This window comes from Triticum dicoccoides, chromosome 7B (assembly GCF_002162155.2).
Source record: "Triticum dicoccoides isolate Atlit2015 ecotype Zavitan chromosome 7B, WEW_v2.0, whole genome shotgun sequence".
Lineage (NCBI taxonomy): Eukaryota > Viridiplantae > Streptophyta > Magnoliopsida > Poales > Poaceae > Triticum > Triticum dicoccoides.
Genome location: NC_041393.1, coordinates 209,365,365 through 209,380,627, shown reverse-complemented (window position 1 = coordinate 209,380,627; position 15,263 = coordinate 209,365,365). Strand labels below are relative to the sequence as shown.

The following is a 15,263-nucleotide window of genomic DNA, read 5'->3' as shown; positions in this document are numbered from 1 at the left end:
GGTAACCCCTCGGTACTCCGAAAAATACCATAACCACTCTGGAACCATTCATGTGTCCGAATTTAACCTTCCAATATATCAATCTTTACCTCTCAACCATTTCGAGACTCCTCGTCATGTCCATGATCTCATCCGGGACTCCGAACAACCTCCGGTCACCAAAACACATACCTCATATAATACATATCATCATCGAACGTTAAGCGTGCGGACCCTACAGGTTCGAGAACTATGTAGACATGACCGAGACACCTCTCTAGTCAATAACCAATAGCGCAACCTGGATGCTCATATTGGTTCCCACATATTCTACGAAGATCTTTATCGGTCGAACCGCAATGTCAACATACATTATTCCCTTTGTCATCGGTATGTTACTTGCCCGAGATTCAATCGTCGATATCTTCATACCTAGTTCAATCTCGTTACCGGCAAGTCTCTTTACTCGTTTCGTAGTGCATCATCCCGTAACTAACTCATTAGTCACATTGCTTGCAAGGCTTCATGTGATGTGCATTATCGAGAGGGCCCGGAGATACCTCTCTGATACTCGGATTGACAAATCCTAATCTCGATCTATGCCAACCGAACAAACACCTTCGGTGATACATGTAGAGCATCTTTATAATCACCCCCAACCCAACAAACACCTTCGGAGATACCTGTAGAGCATCTTTATAATCACCCAGTTACGTTGTGATGTTTGATAGCACACAAGGCATTCCTCCGGTGTCCGGGAGTTGCATAATCTCATAGTCGGAGGAATATGTATTTGACATGAAGAAAGCAGTAGCAATAAAACTGAACGATCATTATGCTAAGCTAACAGATGGGTCTTGTTCATCAAATGACAACACATGTCCATGGCTAGAAAACTTAACCATCTTTGATCAACGAGCTAGTCAAGTAGAGGCATACTAGGGACACGGTGTTTTGTCTATGTATTCACACATCTATCAAGTTTCCGGTTAATACAATTCTAGCATGAACAATAGACATTTATCATGATATAAGGAAATATAAAATTAACAACTTTATTATTTCCTCTAGGGCATATTTCCTTCAAACACTACATATGGATAGTATGAACGAACACTACACATGTACAGATAGATGATCTATTCAACACATCAGCTCAAATCATATCAAGCAGTTCAATAAAGTACCACACATGCTTGCAAACTAGCATAGTGCACATCAAGCATGCTAGCAATCCATCACCAATAGCTATTAATCCTTGCTGGTATGGAAACAACTTCTATCATGCTACAAACCATCACCTCTAGCTATCAGAACATAACATTCATATAGATCGACGTTGTACAATACGAGAAGATGGTCATAGATCAAACCCTACCACATGCTCACAGATCTAGTTAGAACGAGTACATAGGAGGGGTGGCTGAACTCACAGACGCCATCAGAGGAGCTCGAAGGGGCGCGGGACATGACGGAGAAGAAGACTCGAATCGCCGCTGCCATCAACCAACGCCGAAGCAGGAGCACCGCTTACCTGGTCTTTGTTGGCGATCTACGCAGGACGGGAAGCTCGTGAGGGGGGAATGGTGGCAGGAATTTGGGGGAGAGGTGAGGCTGGCTATATGTGGCGCCCGATTCGGCTGTTGACGCCAATTCCTCCCATCGCTTGTTCGGAGACGTGTGAGCTCGCGCAATCTCCGTGGACGTGGGAGGTCAGCATCGCATTCCCCTCCCCTCCTGCATCGCTCGAGCCTGGCTTGCTGAAACAGCCGAATCAACCGTTCCTAGCGGGCCTGGCTGGGAGGTGCTTTAAGAACCGTGCTATGCAAGAATCTGATGTAGCCCAACCTACCAAGGAAGTGTCTAATTAACGAGTGATCCTTCGAGAGCCTCTAACAGTCACCTGGGGGTGCTAAGAGCGCGCCACAGCGCTCTCAGCCGTCACCACGTGTCGTGCTCTCAGCCACCGCCATGTGTTGTGCTCTGGGCGCACCCTTCAAATTTTGTTTTTTATTTATTTTTCTGCACACTTTTTTGGCTTTTTAGATGGTTTTTTGAGGGTTTTCGGCCTTTTGGTTTTCCAGCGGTGTTTCCTAGATTTTGAATAAAAAAATATTCTCAAAAAAAAATTGTGCGAAAAACGCGTTTTCTTCCTTTTTGTTTCTGTGAGAGGCACAAATTTCCTTCTGCTAGAGGCACGGTCGTGCCCCTCGAAAACGAAAAATACGTGGGTTTTTTACTTTCACGAGAGACACATTTGCTTCCGAGAGTGGCACGGACGTGCCTCTTAGAAATAGTAAAAAAATGCATTTTTTTTCTTTTTCTACCGCGAGAGGCACGATCGTGCCTTTTCAAAATGAAAAAACATGTTTTTTCTTTCACGAGATGCACATATTTGTTTCTAGTGGAGGCATGGATTTGCTTCCGCAAGAGGCACAGTCGTGCCTACTTAAAAAAAAACATGCTTCTAGTTCAGTTTTTTCTTTCGGTTTTTTCATGATTTTTTTTGTCAAAACCTATCAACATGGGATCTAGTTTGAAGATCTTGACGTGAGAAATCCAACTGTGAAAACAGTTTGAGATTGAAACGCACGGTTTAAGAGATAAAATGTTTTGAATAAACTGTTCCAAAAAAACTGATATATAAAAAAAGAAAAAATATTATGTTGCGACAAGTGACGCACACAACCTGTGGAGGTTGAAGTAACCTGTGCAATTAGTGGTTTCCACCTAGCTGGTGCAGGTTACCAAACGCGTCATGGATCCACGAGGCCCATCTCGCCGAACAATCCATACCACAGGCCCGCCTAGCCCAGTAACCCATCCGCTCGGGCCCCTGATTCCCCTGAATCCACCACGCTCGCGGCGAAGAGCACAGCAGTCGTCGACGGAGCATCGCTAACCAAGCAAAGCGAGGAGGAGGAAGCCATGGGTGAAGAGGGGGAGCTGGCCGCGGAGAAGCACGTCCGCTACATCGTCACCGCGGAGAAGGTAAGCAACCACCCACCCAACCCATACCCCCTCTCGGATGCGAACCGTCTCCGGCGACAACTCATCCGTCCTCCTCGCCGTTTGCCGCAGAAGAAGGACTCGTTCGAGTCGCTGGTGATGGAGCACCTCCGGGCCAGCGGCGCCTACTGGGGCCTCACCACGCTCGACCTCCTCCACAAGCTTCACGCCGTGGACGCCGCCGAGGTCGTCGACTGGATCATGTCGTGCTACCACCCGGAATCTGGTACTTTGACTGCAGGGGGAAGCCTTGGTTTTGTCGATTCGGATCCTCGGTTCTTGAATGATTCGGTTGTATGTCTTCTTGGGATGTGGCTGTGCAGGTGGGTTCGGGGGGAACGTTGGGCACGACCCGCATGTCCTCTACACGCTCAGCGCCGTGCAGGTCCTCTGCCTCTTCGATCGGCTCGATGTTGTTGATGCAGACAAAATTGCTGATTGTATCCTTTTCAAGATCTTCAGTGAGCTTCATGCTGCTCCTGCTGTAGCAGTTTTGTGAATGTTAGGTTAGCGGCGTCCTAATGGTTGTAGTCAAATCTCTCATCTTGTTTTGGAGCCGCTTGATTTCCCTGAATTACCAGTAAGAAAGCTGAAATATTGTGTTGCATTTACATTACTTTTTCTCTCAGCAGTGAAGGAGAAAAACATTTCATCTTGAAATGTGGATGGCTTTATGAAGTTATGTTAATTTGCAGCTTAGCATCTATATGAACCATGATCCGCTAATTTCCTGACTAAGTGCAGCATGTCAAAATTTTAGTCTGCTGCTGCATCCGGAATACAAGAGCAATTTTAACATGGTCCCTCTTACCTCTTCTTTTCACATGGGAGGTAAGAAGGTAAGAGTTACTTAGACCCACTACTTAATGAAATCAACGGCTCAGATCTAGTATTTTATACTCTTCCCTCGTATGAAAGGAGGAGGTAAGAGGGATCATGTTAAAACTGCTCGGAATACAATGCCATATGAGATAGTACTTGGTAGATGATCGATTATGTGTGGCTGTGACACAGTAAATTTGTGGTACACTAATCTGCTACATTAGCCAGTTCTAGGTATTTGATTACCTTGTCGCTCGACTTAAATTGCATGCTGTATATCATGAAATGGGGAAGTAGTAATAACATTGGAAGCTTCTGCAAGCCTTTAGTTTTCTGAATGAATTGAAACGGCCGCACCCTGAGCTTGAAATCTGGTACACTGTTCTTTTTCCTATCTAAATTGTGTCAGATATTACTGGACTTCAAAATGAGGATGGGTCATTTTCTGGTGATATTTGGGGTGAAGTTGATACTAGGTAAAAAACTTAACTGTTCTTTTTGAGTTCCCATGTGTTTTCTTTGAATGCAGCATCTGTGTGAGCTACTAATATGAATGTAATATATATCTTGTAGGTTCTCGTATATTTCCATATGTACCTTGTCATTACTGCATCGTCTGCACAAAATTAATGTGGACAAGGCTGTAGAATATATTGTTAGCTGTAAGAACTTGGACGGCGGATTTGGGGCTATGCCAGGAGGGGAGTCTCATGCTGGGCAGAGTATGTATTATCTTGATTTTACTCTCAAATCATACTGCTATTGTACCTGAGTAGAACTGTAATTTTGTCAATAAAATAGATCCTACTGAAAGTCCATCGATTCCAAGTGTTCTAGTATGATGCCTTATCAGATTCATGTCAGATCGTCTATTTGTATTTCTATCTGTATTCCGGAAGAACAAGAGGGATAGAATTGATTATTCTTGTCTACGCTGTTGGTTCTTGTCTACGCTGTTGGTTGTACAAACGTAAAAAACATTTCCTTCAGGAAAATGCAAGATATTTACTATTTATCCAATCAATTTGCTATGATTATTATTGTGGCACTCCTATGATGACCTGAAATTTGCATTGTCACAAGATTATTTCCTTGATCTTTTTATTTCTCTCCAAGTTGTCACTTTATAGCGGCCAGATAACCTGAAAACATGTATCCATTCCGTGCAGTATTCTGTTGTGTTGGTGCTCTCGCAATCACCGGCTCTTTGCATCACATTGATAGAGATCTCCTTGGATGGTGGCTTTGTGAGCGCCAGTGTAGAGATGGAGGGCTCAATGGGCGTCCTGAGAAACTTGCTGATGTGAGATTGACTGCTTTCTCAGATTGTGCACCTTTTGCATTTCTCACTGTACCATAGATTTAATTGAACTGCTCGCAATAGGTGTGCTATTCATGGTGGGTGTTATCAAGCTTGATAATTATTGATAGAGTGCACTGGATTGACAAGGAAAAACTTGCAAAGTTCATATTGAACTGTCAGGTAACTGCTCGTGATTCTTGCTCTGAAATTCTGATAATTATGTGTCCAACTTCTTACTCCCATCATCTAAAAGATCAATTTTCTCCATTTACCGTATATATTGTCATAACTATTTACGTTGGCAGGACAAGGAAAATGGTGGAATTTCTGATAGACCAGATAATGCGGTCGATATCTACCACACGTACTTTGGAGTTGCAGGTATTTATATTACTTCCTCCCATAGTACAGTAGTTAACCACAGGGATCTTGCAGTATGCTATTCGAATGATTCAAAGTCATAAACTCCTTGCTGAATTAGTTAGCCTCTTGCAAAAACAGGGCTTTCATTGATGGAGTATCCTGGAGTGAAGCCTATCGATCCTGCCTACGCCCTCCCTTTAGATGTTGTCAACAGGATCTTCTTGACAAAACAACAATAGTGTGCCTTAGGTTGGCTCAGCTCTTGCTTTTCTGACTCACCTCGTGTTTTGTTCTTTGACATATATCTCATTCCTATTCTATTGGTTCACAGCTAGGAAGATCATGTTGTGACTGCGATGACGTCAGGTCAGCACGAGTGGAGAGCTTACCCCTCCTTCGGTAGCTCGCACTGATGTTTCTGATCACTCCCATGCATGAGATCATGGCTTTGAACGTTTGATGATATAGTGCAGGCCTCATATTTACCAGGAAATCCGGACACTTGGTTATGTAGAAGAGTGTAACGTCCAAGGACTGAGAATCAAATTCAATCAAGATTATTTTTGTTGGAATAGTATAATCTTTCAAAATTATCTTGGTTGGCCGACCAACTCTAGCCGAATGGCTGTATACCCTTTCCCTCCATAATAACCGTCATATGGATCGCTATTCAACAAAAAATTCGGAAGGCACTCCATATTCTCCCCTCCAGCCTGTGTATTTGGAGGCAGGGGAAGATTTCGGAGGGTGTTCATCCATGGGATTTCTGGCGGGAGGGAAGTTCCTCCTCCGGCTTGAGCCCGCCTTGACGCTGGGATTTCTGGCGTGAGGGAAGTTCCACCTCCGGCTTGAGCCCGCCTTGACGCTGCACGTGCAATTCCATTGCTGCTACCCATCCCACATTGCTGCTCAACCTCGTGGCCCTATCTTTGACGTTGCCTACGCGCTCCCCTTCATTTTGCTGCGGTTAGCGAGCTCGACGTCCCCACCATTGTTGGCCTCGTGGAGTTGCGCCTCACTGCGTCGGCAGTAGAGCCCGAGCGGGAGGGAGGAGTCGACGGGTAGGGGATGGAGCAGAGAGCGGCCACCACACTCGAGATCGGGGAGTGGGAGAGAGGAATCAGGGTGAACTTGAGCAGAGAGAGACGTCGGGAGTTTTGGAGAAGGTGAATATGTCTCTCCCAATGACAGGTGGGTCCCAAACGGTAGATACAATATGCAGCCCAATATTATAGCGAATCTGAGTTTCAGTCACCTGTTTTAGGCTCCATAAATTTTGACACGTCGCCCTTTCAGCGAATATGGAGATGAGATTTTAGTGATTCTGCCAGAGTTGCTCGAAGGGCGACCTGTCATTGTTGGCTTTAACTAACTGGAACTGCAATATAGTGGCTGCCGAAGCCAATGGTTAGAATACTGCTGTAAAGAATGTTTGGAGTTGCAATATAGTGGCCTCCCGCCGAAGCCAATGGTTATACGTAGCATACTGCTGTAAAGAACGTTTGTTCCACAGAATGCCAATTGCTGTGTTGATCTTATATATGCTTGTAACCTTATGTTTTGGCACAAGTTTTGTCTTGCGTCTTGGTCAAATTCTTGTATCGCTTTTGGGGCATTGAACAAATCAGGTAAGTGAGCCGGCAAAACAATTTTTGCAGGACATACATGAAAATTACATAAATTGACTGAACATAAGAACATGATTATTCCATAGCGCCTCATAGGGTCACAAGATCATACCTAAATACATCATCTCAAGACAACAATAAACAACTAAGTGGCACAGAAATTCAAGCTGAGACGACCTACACAGCAGCTGCAGTTACCACTTATACCAGCTACAATGCTCCCTAATTAAACTTCTGATTTATACGACTAAATGGGAGCTAGTTAGACAGAAGTGACATTTCTACTTCCTGCCAGGGAGGCAGTTCACCAACAGTCTATCGATGTCCGAATTCGGTCAAGGATGCTGAGTTATTTCCAGGGCATGCTGGACAAGATCGGCGGCTGGTTATTGTTGTTGGAGGCGTAGCCTTGATGTCTTGGGCTTGCGGTGCCACCAGACGATTCGCTCAATGTGCCTCTTGAAGGGGGGCTGTTGGCCGCCATCCCAGTGCTTGGAACGACCTTCAGTGGTACGGGCTCAGGAGGAGCCTGTGGCTTCGGCTCTTTTTTCCCACCAGCATTGAAGCTTCCCACTACTATCTGCATACAACACGAGTAATACTGGTAAATGATATGATTCTCGTTTGCTGAAATCCAGTGAGGAGAAAATATGCACAGAGTTAGAGCATCTCATGTCATTGGCACTTTCCTTTTGTTAGCACATGAAAAATTGCGGGGTAGAAAACAATACCTGGATTGGAGAAGCTGCTATGAGAAGTCCTGCGACCCCTCCACCCAAGAGACGACCGTCAGGACCAGCCAACGAAACGCTGAGGCCCCCTGTTCGGGTACGCTGGCCTCCGTTGTCCGTTACAAAGATCGACCCGGAGAGTGACAGTATCTCAAATCGGCCCTGTGGAGGAAACAAAAAATAATCAGCATTGGTGAGTGACATATTGTATATTGTACATGGACACTGAACCCCACAACCATGCAGGAATTTGCACTGCTCGTTGCCTCATGACAACATCTTACGTGCTTTATTGCAAACAGCCCACAACCTGGTAACTAATTCAGATTGAACTACTTCAAACTGGTTAAAAGTACAAACCTCATATGTTACAGTTCCACCTGATGTACCAGTTTGACGAAGTGTTACATTTGATATGGAACCATTTGCTGAGAGAACACAAACTGCACGAGTTCCATTCTGAGAAAATGACATAATCTTTGACGATACATCCTGAAAAACAGAGTTCAATATATTCTTTGTTAGTTAGAGGAAAGCTGTGCTGATACCTACAGAACTCGCCAGCTTAACACTTTCTAGAGGAAGGCGATGTAGCATCCAAGTTATGCAGCAGGGTAAAATATGTATAGCAAAGCATAAAAAAAAACAAAAAGGAGGCACAAACCCGCAAAGCATCAATAAGTAAAATAAATAAAAATTATGATCAAATTATAAATCTTCTAAAGCACAACATGAAATCCTGGCCAAAATAACATTGGCTTAATGCAGACTGGATTTTGTGCTCTAGGATATCGGATATGAAGGTTGATTGAGATTTGTAGGGTCAGAATTGGGAGGGTAAACTAGAAAAATTGCACATAACCATCAGCAGCATTTATCTTGATGCATGGGATAAGATTAACCGATTAAAAGTAGTTCATCCTTCAAACATCATTGAGTATAGCATGGAAGTTCAAATGTTCAAATATTACTATACCTCCCCAGCTTGAACTGTAAGAACATGAGGTGTGAATCCAACTCCTGCCGGCCCTGCAAAATAGCTTAAACTTAGGACTAACTATGCAAAGAAGAACTTCACAGATGCAAAGTCAACAAACATCAGTGTCACATTAATATAATAAAAATATGCAAACAGGACACTTCAAACAAAAAAATTGTATGGTCCATAATTCAAGGAGAAAAACAGCATCAAATTAAACATCTCAGAAATGCATCAATACGTGAATCACTGTAAATGCTTTTTTTTTTGAGAGAGATCACTGTAAATGCTTTAGGTAAACCTGCCTTACCAATATTTTCAATTTCGAATCAATCAAAGTAAAACAACAAGGGAGTGCTAGATTGCTAAATCTCCCTAGCAGTTCATCCTTTAATTCTGACAGTGTAGAGTGTGCAATATATCTCATTTAGCCTCTGACCAGAGACAAATAGCACACTTAACCCAGTTCAAAGAGAAACCTGTACTCATATTCTACCATAAATCCATACACACACAAAATGATGAGCTTCAGTTATCACTATTCTTGGACCTAAAATCTTGAAAATGCAAATAGTGTTCAACACAGAATATTAATAGGGAATCGAGATGTTACCGGCACCATCCACGCGGGGCTTGTTGGTAGATCCCTTGGGCCGGCCGCGTTTCTTCCCTCCATCCGGCGACGCCGACGGCACGAAGTTTCCCGGCAGCGTGGGTGAGAACGGCCGCCCAGAAGCACCCTGTGTCACACCTGTCGAGCCTGCAGCCGTCGGCACAGTCACCAGTGCCAGAGACATGGCCGCGTCGGGCCCGTACTTCCTTGGCCGCCCGCGCTTCTTCTTCGCCGACGGTTCACCCATGCCCGGCGGCGCAGCGACGCCATTTCCTCCGGCGGCCCGAGCAGCGGACATGCTAGAGCCATGCGCTGGTGCTGCAGACCCTGCCGGTTGGTAACCCGGCGGCGCGACCGCAGAGCTCACCGGGGCAAACACGGGTGTGCCGTCCGCGGTGTACGCCATGCGCACGCTCTGCATGGCTGCCGAGGACGGCGGCGCTGCCGGAGCTGCTGGCGCCGGCGCCGGCTGGCTCTTGGGCAAGCCGAACAGATCCCTTCCCGCCATTAGCCCTTGCTCGGACCTCACCTCCATGGCTAGCAGCAGCAGCAACCGATTCTTGCACGAGAACACTCGACGCCGCGATTTTCACACCGCTAACTAAGAGCTCACGAGCGCTCAAGCGAAGTTAGGACTAGGGATTAGGAAGCTGCGAAAACCCATAAACCCGTCTCCGGTCAAACACGAGATCTTTCTAGCGGCAAACCAGAGTTTTACAGCACAAGAAATTACCTCCAAGAAACTGAAAAGGGGAACGGTAAAATCTCAAGAGAAGGAGTAGTTTGAGCAAGAAATTGGTGAACCGAGCACAGAAATGGCAGATCCCCTTCTCCCTCCGGAATCAAAGACGAAATGAACCACGGCAGATTTGGAGCTCAACAGTTGCAGCAAAAGGAAATATCTGGGGTGCAAACAGAAAAGAAATGATAATAATACTAAGAAGAAGAAGCACACTTGCACACTCCTCCGTCCTAAAATGGAGACATCACGAGCTCACTCCAGCGCTACAGACGGAGAAGATCACAAGAGAGGGACAGAAGAAACGAATTCACAGATTTTTGAGCTACTCCTACCCAGCTCCCATAGTTTCCTGCCTACAGCCTCCAATATATCCCCCTTTTTTCCCACCCTCGCCAGTTCACACGCGCTCTTTCTTTTTCCTAATTAACAAAAATAGATTTTGCCTTTTTGTGTCAGGGGGAGGGAAAAACAGGCCGCTGGTAAGTAAAGCACGCCGAAATTGCCTCGGGGGAAATATATAGTTGCTGTAGCAGATAAGAAGGAGAGGAGGGGAGCAGAGTAGAGTAGATGGATCATGGATGGTTGCAGGTGTCTAGCAGCTTTGCTCCCCTGAATATGTGGTATTTGCTCTCGGATCCTCCTCTCGGCTTTTGGCCTCGCTTGCCTAGGCTACACCTCCGCTCTTTGCCACTGTGGCCACTTGGCCTGAACCACGGCGATTTTCCCAGCATGCTAGCAACAACTGGCACGCAGATAGAGCCCAAAAATAAGAGCACGTTTCTGTTTGACCAGATTGGCAGAATAGTTTTAGATTTTTTATGTTTTAGAATATTTAAAACCAGCATTTCTGTTTTTTTAGGTTGCCATTTTGGGGGTCGCCGGCGGGTTAAAAGATCTTGACATGAGACCACTAGAATTACATAGAAATTCATGATTTCGTTTGCATTTCAAACAAATGATCATAAAACATGTGGTTTTGCTATATTTCAGGTGCCTGAAAATTTCCTTCGTGTCAGTCACTTTTCCTCGTTCATCCCAAGCTCGCCGGATAAGATCAAATCTCGCCGGAGAAGAGGCGGCCCCACTATCTATCTTAGGGGTGAGGTGCAGGGGATTGCCGGAATTCTTCAACGATGAGGCGGGACTTAGATGGGATGGAGGGGGCAGTGGGGGTGAGGGAGTCCTGGATAAGGGGGTATCCGAACAGCCGGACTATATACTTTGGCCGGACTGTTGGACTATGAAGATACAAAATTGAAGACTTCGTCCCGTGTCTGGATGAGACTCTCCTTGGCGTGGAAGGCAAGCTTGGCGATTCGGATGTAGATCTCTTTCTCTGTAACCGACTCTGTGTAACCCTAGCCCCCTCCGGTGTCTATATAAACCGGAGGGTTTAGTCCGTAGGACACAACAACAACAATCATACCATAGGCTAGCTTCTAGGGTTTAGCCTCTCTGATCTCGTGGTAGATCAACTCTTGTAATACTCATATCATCAAGATCAATCAAGCAGGAAGTAGGGTATTACCTCCATCGAGAGGGCCCGAACCTGGGTAAACATCGTGTCCCCAGTCTCCTGTTACCATTAGCCTTAGACGCACAGTTCGAGACCCCCTACCCGAGATCCGTCGGTTTTGACACCGACAGGGGGGGGTTGGGAAAGGTGAGATGGCAAGGCTGCGATAGCCGCCGGCCGCGGGAGGCGGTGGCAGACGGTTAGGGCTGGGTCAGAGGGGGCTGCAGGATCAGGGAAGAAGATGACCATCGACGGTTAAAGAAGGAAGAAGGAGATATGGACGTTCATCAGTGATCCGATGGATCGGAGTAAAAGTGACTGATACAGAAGAAGTTTTAGGCATGTGAGGGATAGACAGTTCCTAAAACATGTGTACAACTACACAAATCAAATGGATTAGTTGTGTCCCTACGGGGACAACCGGTAAAATGGTTTATTTTTGCCACAAAATTATTAGAATGCAACAACTTGACGTCACACGCTTGCTAATCTGATCCTTGTAGTACAATAAGTAATCTTATTTTGGTATAATTGGATCTTGTTGGTATTTTTATGAGGATTAGGTCTCACTATATTGTAGCGACCACGATCTCAATGGACCGAAGTCCCTGTGCTTAAGTGTCAACCCTGGATCGGTAATGCTGACACACCCAGTACTTGAGGAATTATAACAGAGTTCAATCACACACTTATTACATCGAGTCCTCATAAAGAGTATGATTACATAAAAATAATATGGCTGAAGGCCATCTAAACTAAATAACCGCGGAAGCTTCGAAGGTAAATGAGTCCATCAACTCCGACAGCATAGCTGAGTGCACGACAATGACCTATCGCACCTTATACGTCGTCTGAGTAGTCTGCAACATGAGACGTTGCAGTCGTGTAGGTCAGCACATTGAATATGCTGGCAGAGTTACACTGTAAAGAAATGAATGCAAGAACTATATGTACATGCAATATTTGGCTGGTGGAGGCTCTAAGTTTAAGATTTTGCATAAAGCTAATTTTTTCCTACAACAAAGAAATAAATTTTATTTACTACTCCCAAGTTGTACCAATATTTGAGAAGGTTCCTCCAACTCAAATCCTAATTAAACAAGTATCATCATTAAAACCAATTCAATTAATTAAGTAGTGATGAGATCAACAATAATATCCAATTCCAGATACCCAAGATGTCCATAACCAGGGACATGACTAACCATGATTAGTTTATACACTCTGCAGAGGTTTGCACACTTTTCCCCACAAGACTCGACCGCATCCATGATCGGAAGATCGAGACATAGTCTTTCTGAAGCATTAACTCTCTACTCCGGGTAGACCGGTACACCTACTTTCCCCTACATCTACTAGTCCACCTCTTCGAGAACTCACACAACTTACTCAACTATGCCAGAGCCCATAATGGCTTGTGGCTGCACACGGAAGTTTCTAGGCATGAAATATCATATGATCCCTTTGAGCTTGGGTGGCGAACCAAGGAAAAATCACACGGGTACTCCGGGATTTCCCAAATGGACAAACACTGGATTCTCCAGGTGCCCCAACCAATCCACCCAGATGTGTATTAAATTTGTCACCTTAATGTTATCCAAGATTAATAACTCTCATAACTTCCACGTATATCGCGATCCAATCCCCATCTACGAGCATGGCTAAGCAATAATAGAGCATAATGTATATTCCCGGGGTGATCAAAAGGTATTAGGTTCCTACCTCATAATACTACAACCAAACCACATGTCTCAATCCTACTCATGCAAATATTTGAGGGGCACAACTAATGCATAGTAAAAACTGGGTATAGAAGAGTATGATCGAAGTGTAACTTGACTTGCTAATAAGCTGCAAACTCTAGGGATTCGTAGTAACAAGCTTCGCACTCAGGATAATTTAGCATAGACAAACAGTAGCATACATAAGCAATCACTCAAACGAAACAAAGAGAAATCGAGAAAAGATCCAAATCAAACTCGAAACAAGCAAACGACTAAACTAAATAGAAAACAAAACCTAACAGCATTATTTTCATGTGGATTAGATCGTAACAGTAGGTACATGTGATTAGCTACGATTTGCAAAAACAAACAACTCAAATGGAGCTACGAAACTCAAGATACAAACAAAACAAGATCGAAAACTAATCTGAACTAAACTCAAATTTTAGTTTTTAAAAATCATGTTCAAGTTGGTTTACTATAAAGAAGAGATATTTACGAAGATTTAGGCGTTGGTTTCATCTAATTTGGATAAACAAGCTAAAAGTTACGCTAGTTTTAAGATCAGGGGCTAGATCACGAGAAACTATTCGCGGATAGGTCCCTAACCGAAAAATAAAACTAAAAGGAAAAATCTACAGAACGAACGTTGGCTAACAGATCGTAACGAACGAATTCGTTCGCTATAAGAAACCAAAGGGTGAACGTTCGCTAACTAACGAACTAAAAAAAACAATCTAAACCTAATAAACCAAAACTAAAGAAATCGAACTAAACCGAGAAAAGACCGGCGGGTTATACCGGTCAACTGGCGTCGACGAGATCCGGCGGGTTCGGCATCGGGTGGCGGCAGAATCCGGCTGGGCGGGCGGCGGCGGCGGTGGGTGGCGGCGACGACTCGGGGCGACGGCGGCGACGCGGGGTGGCAGCAGCTAGCGGCAGGCGACGACGAGCAAAAGCGGCAGCGGTGGCGCAGGCGGCGGTGGCTGACGAGGTGGAAGGGGGCCGGGGTCGGCTCCTTATAAAGGGCCGGGGGGCTCTCTTGGGGAGGGGGCGGCGTCGGGCGATGGTGGAGTCCGAGCTGGACTCCACCGCAGCGGCGGCCGGGACTCCCGAGCGGGAGGAAGGCGGCGGCGCGGCGCTGGGTAGGTGGCCCGGCTCGGCTGGGCCGGCCCAGGAAGATTTTTTTTAAAACAATTTCCGCGAAGAAAATCCTAATAAATTATTAATAAAATTCTAAAAACTGTAGAAACAATTTTCACCGTCCAAAACTAATATTTGGGACAAGATGAACATTTTTCTGGACTAAATGCAATTTTTTAAAAATGCATGTTTTTCTCTAGTTCAAATAAAACTGCAACTAAAATACAAATAAAATAGTTATTTGATTTCAACATTTCTTCTCCAATATTTGTCCTCTGTTTTGAAGAAGTCATATTATCTTCTCTCATTTATTATTATTGTTGAAAAATAATTGGAGAGAAATTATTAAAATCAAATTGATCCTCTTTTCAAATTTGAAATAAATTCAAATATGAAAATTTTATGAAATCTCCAACTCTTTCCTTGGGTCCTTGAGTTGCTGAAGATTCCGAGGATCTCAACCAAATGCAAATAAAATGTGATATGCATATGATGATCTATGTATAACATCCAAATTGAAAATTGGGATGTTACATATATTCTGAAAGAGTTTTCCCCTTGACTTGGGCCTCTCAGATTTTTGTTACATGGTGCAATCGAACAAACTTCAATGTCGATTTAGTCTTATAATGTTCGAGTGATAACAATATGGTTGTTGTTTTTTCTTCTCCTTCATTTCCTTTTGAGCAACTAACAAGAGCTCCGCCTTTT

At 44.6% G+C, this 15,263-nt stretch overlaps 2 protein-coding genes across 4 annotated transcripts; one reads left to right on the top strand and one right to left on the bottom strand.

Annotated features, from left to right (window-relative positions):
- The first annotated feature begins 2,814 nt into the window (after positions 1-2,814).
- LOC119339828 (geranylgeranyl transferase type-2 subunit beta 1-like) lies at positions 2,815-6,087 on the top strand. Of its 2 annotated transcripts, XM_037611728.1 has the most exons (10): positions 2,815-2,970; positions 3,061-3,214; positions 3,312-3,428; positions 4,220-4,286; positions 4,384-4,532; positions 4,980-5,113; positions 5,195-5,293; positions 5,419-5,494; positions 5,615-5,725; positions 5,808-6,087. In XM_037611728.1, exons 1-9 carry the CDS (start codon positions 2,908-2,910, stop codon positions 5,713-5,715), a joined length of 960 nt encoding a protein of 319 aa, XP_037467625.1. In that variant the 5' UTR covers positions 2,815-2,907; the 3' UTR covers positions 5,716-5,725; positions 5,808-6,087. The 2 variants fall into 2 exon arrangements, with proteins under 2 accessions (XP_037467625.1, XP_037467624.1); XM_037611727.1 differs by having other exon boundaries at positions 2,824-3,214.
- Positions 6,088-7,138: 1,051 nt separating this feature from the next.
- On the bottom strand, positions 7,139-10,799 carry LOC119341475 (AT-hook motif nuclear-localized protein 10-like). Of its 2 annotated transcripts, XM_037613347.1 has the most exons (6): positions 10,161-10,799; positions 9,428-10,077; positions 8,812-8,864; positions 8,196-8,327; positions 7,836-7,997; positions 7,139-7,684 (listed from the first exon to the last, which is right to left on the bottom strand). In XM_037613347.1, exons 2-6 carry the CDS (start codon positions 9,960-9,962, stop codon positions 7,454-7,456), a joined length of 1,113 nt encoding a protein of 370 aa, XP_037469244.1. In that variant the 5' UTR covers positions 9,963-10,077; positions 10,161-10,799; the 3' UTR covers positions 7,139-7,453. The 2 variants fall into 2 exon arrangements, with proteins under 2 accessions (XP_037469244.1, XP_037469242.1); XM_037613345.1 differs by having other exon boundaries at positions 9,428-10,799.
- Between the last annotated feature and the right edge of the window lie 4,464 nt (positions 10,800-15,263).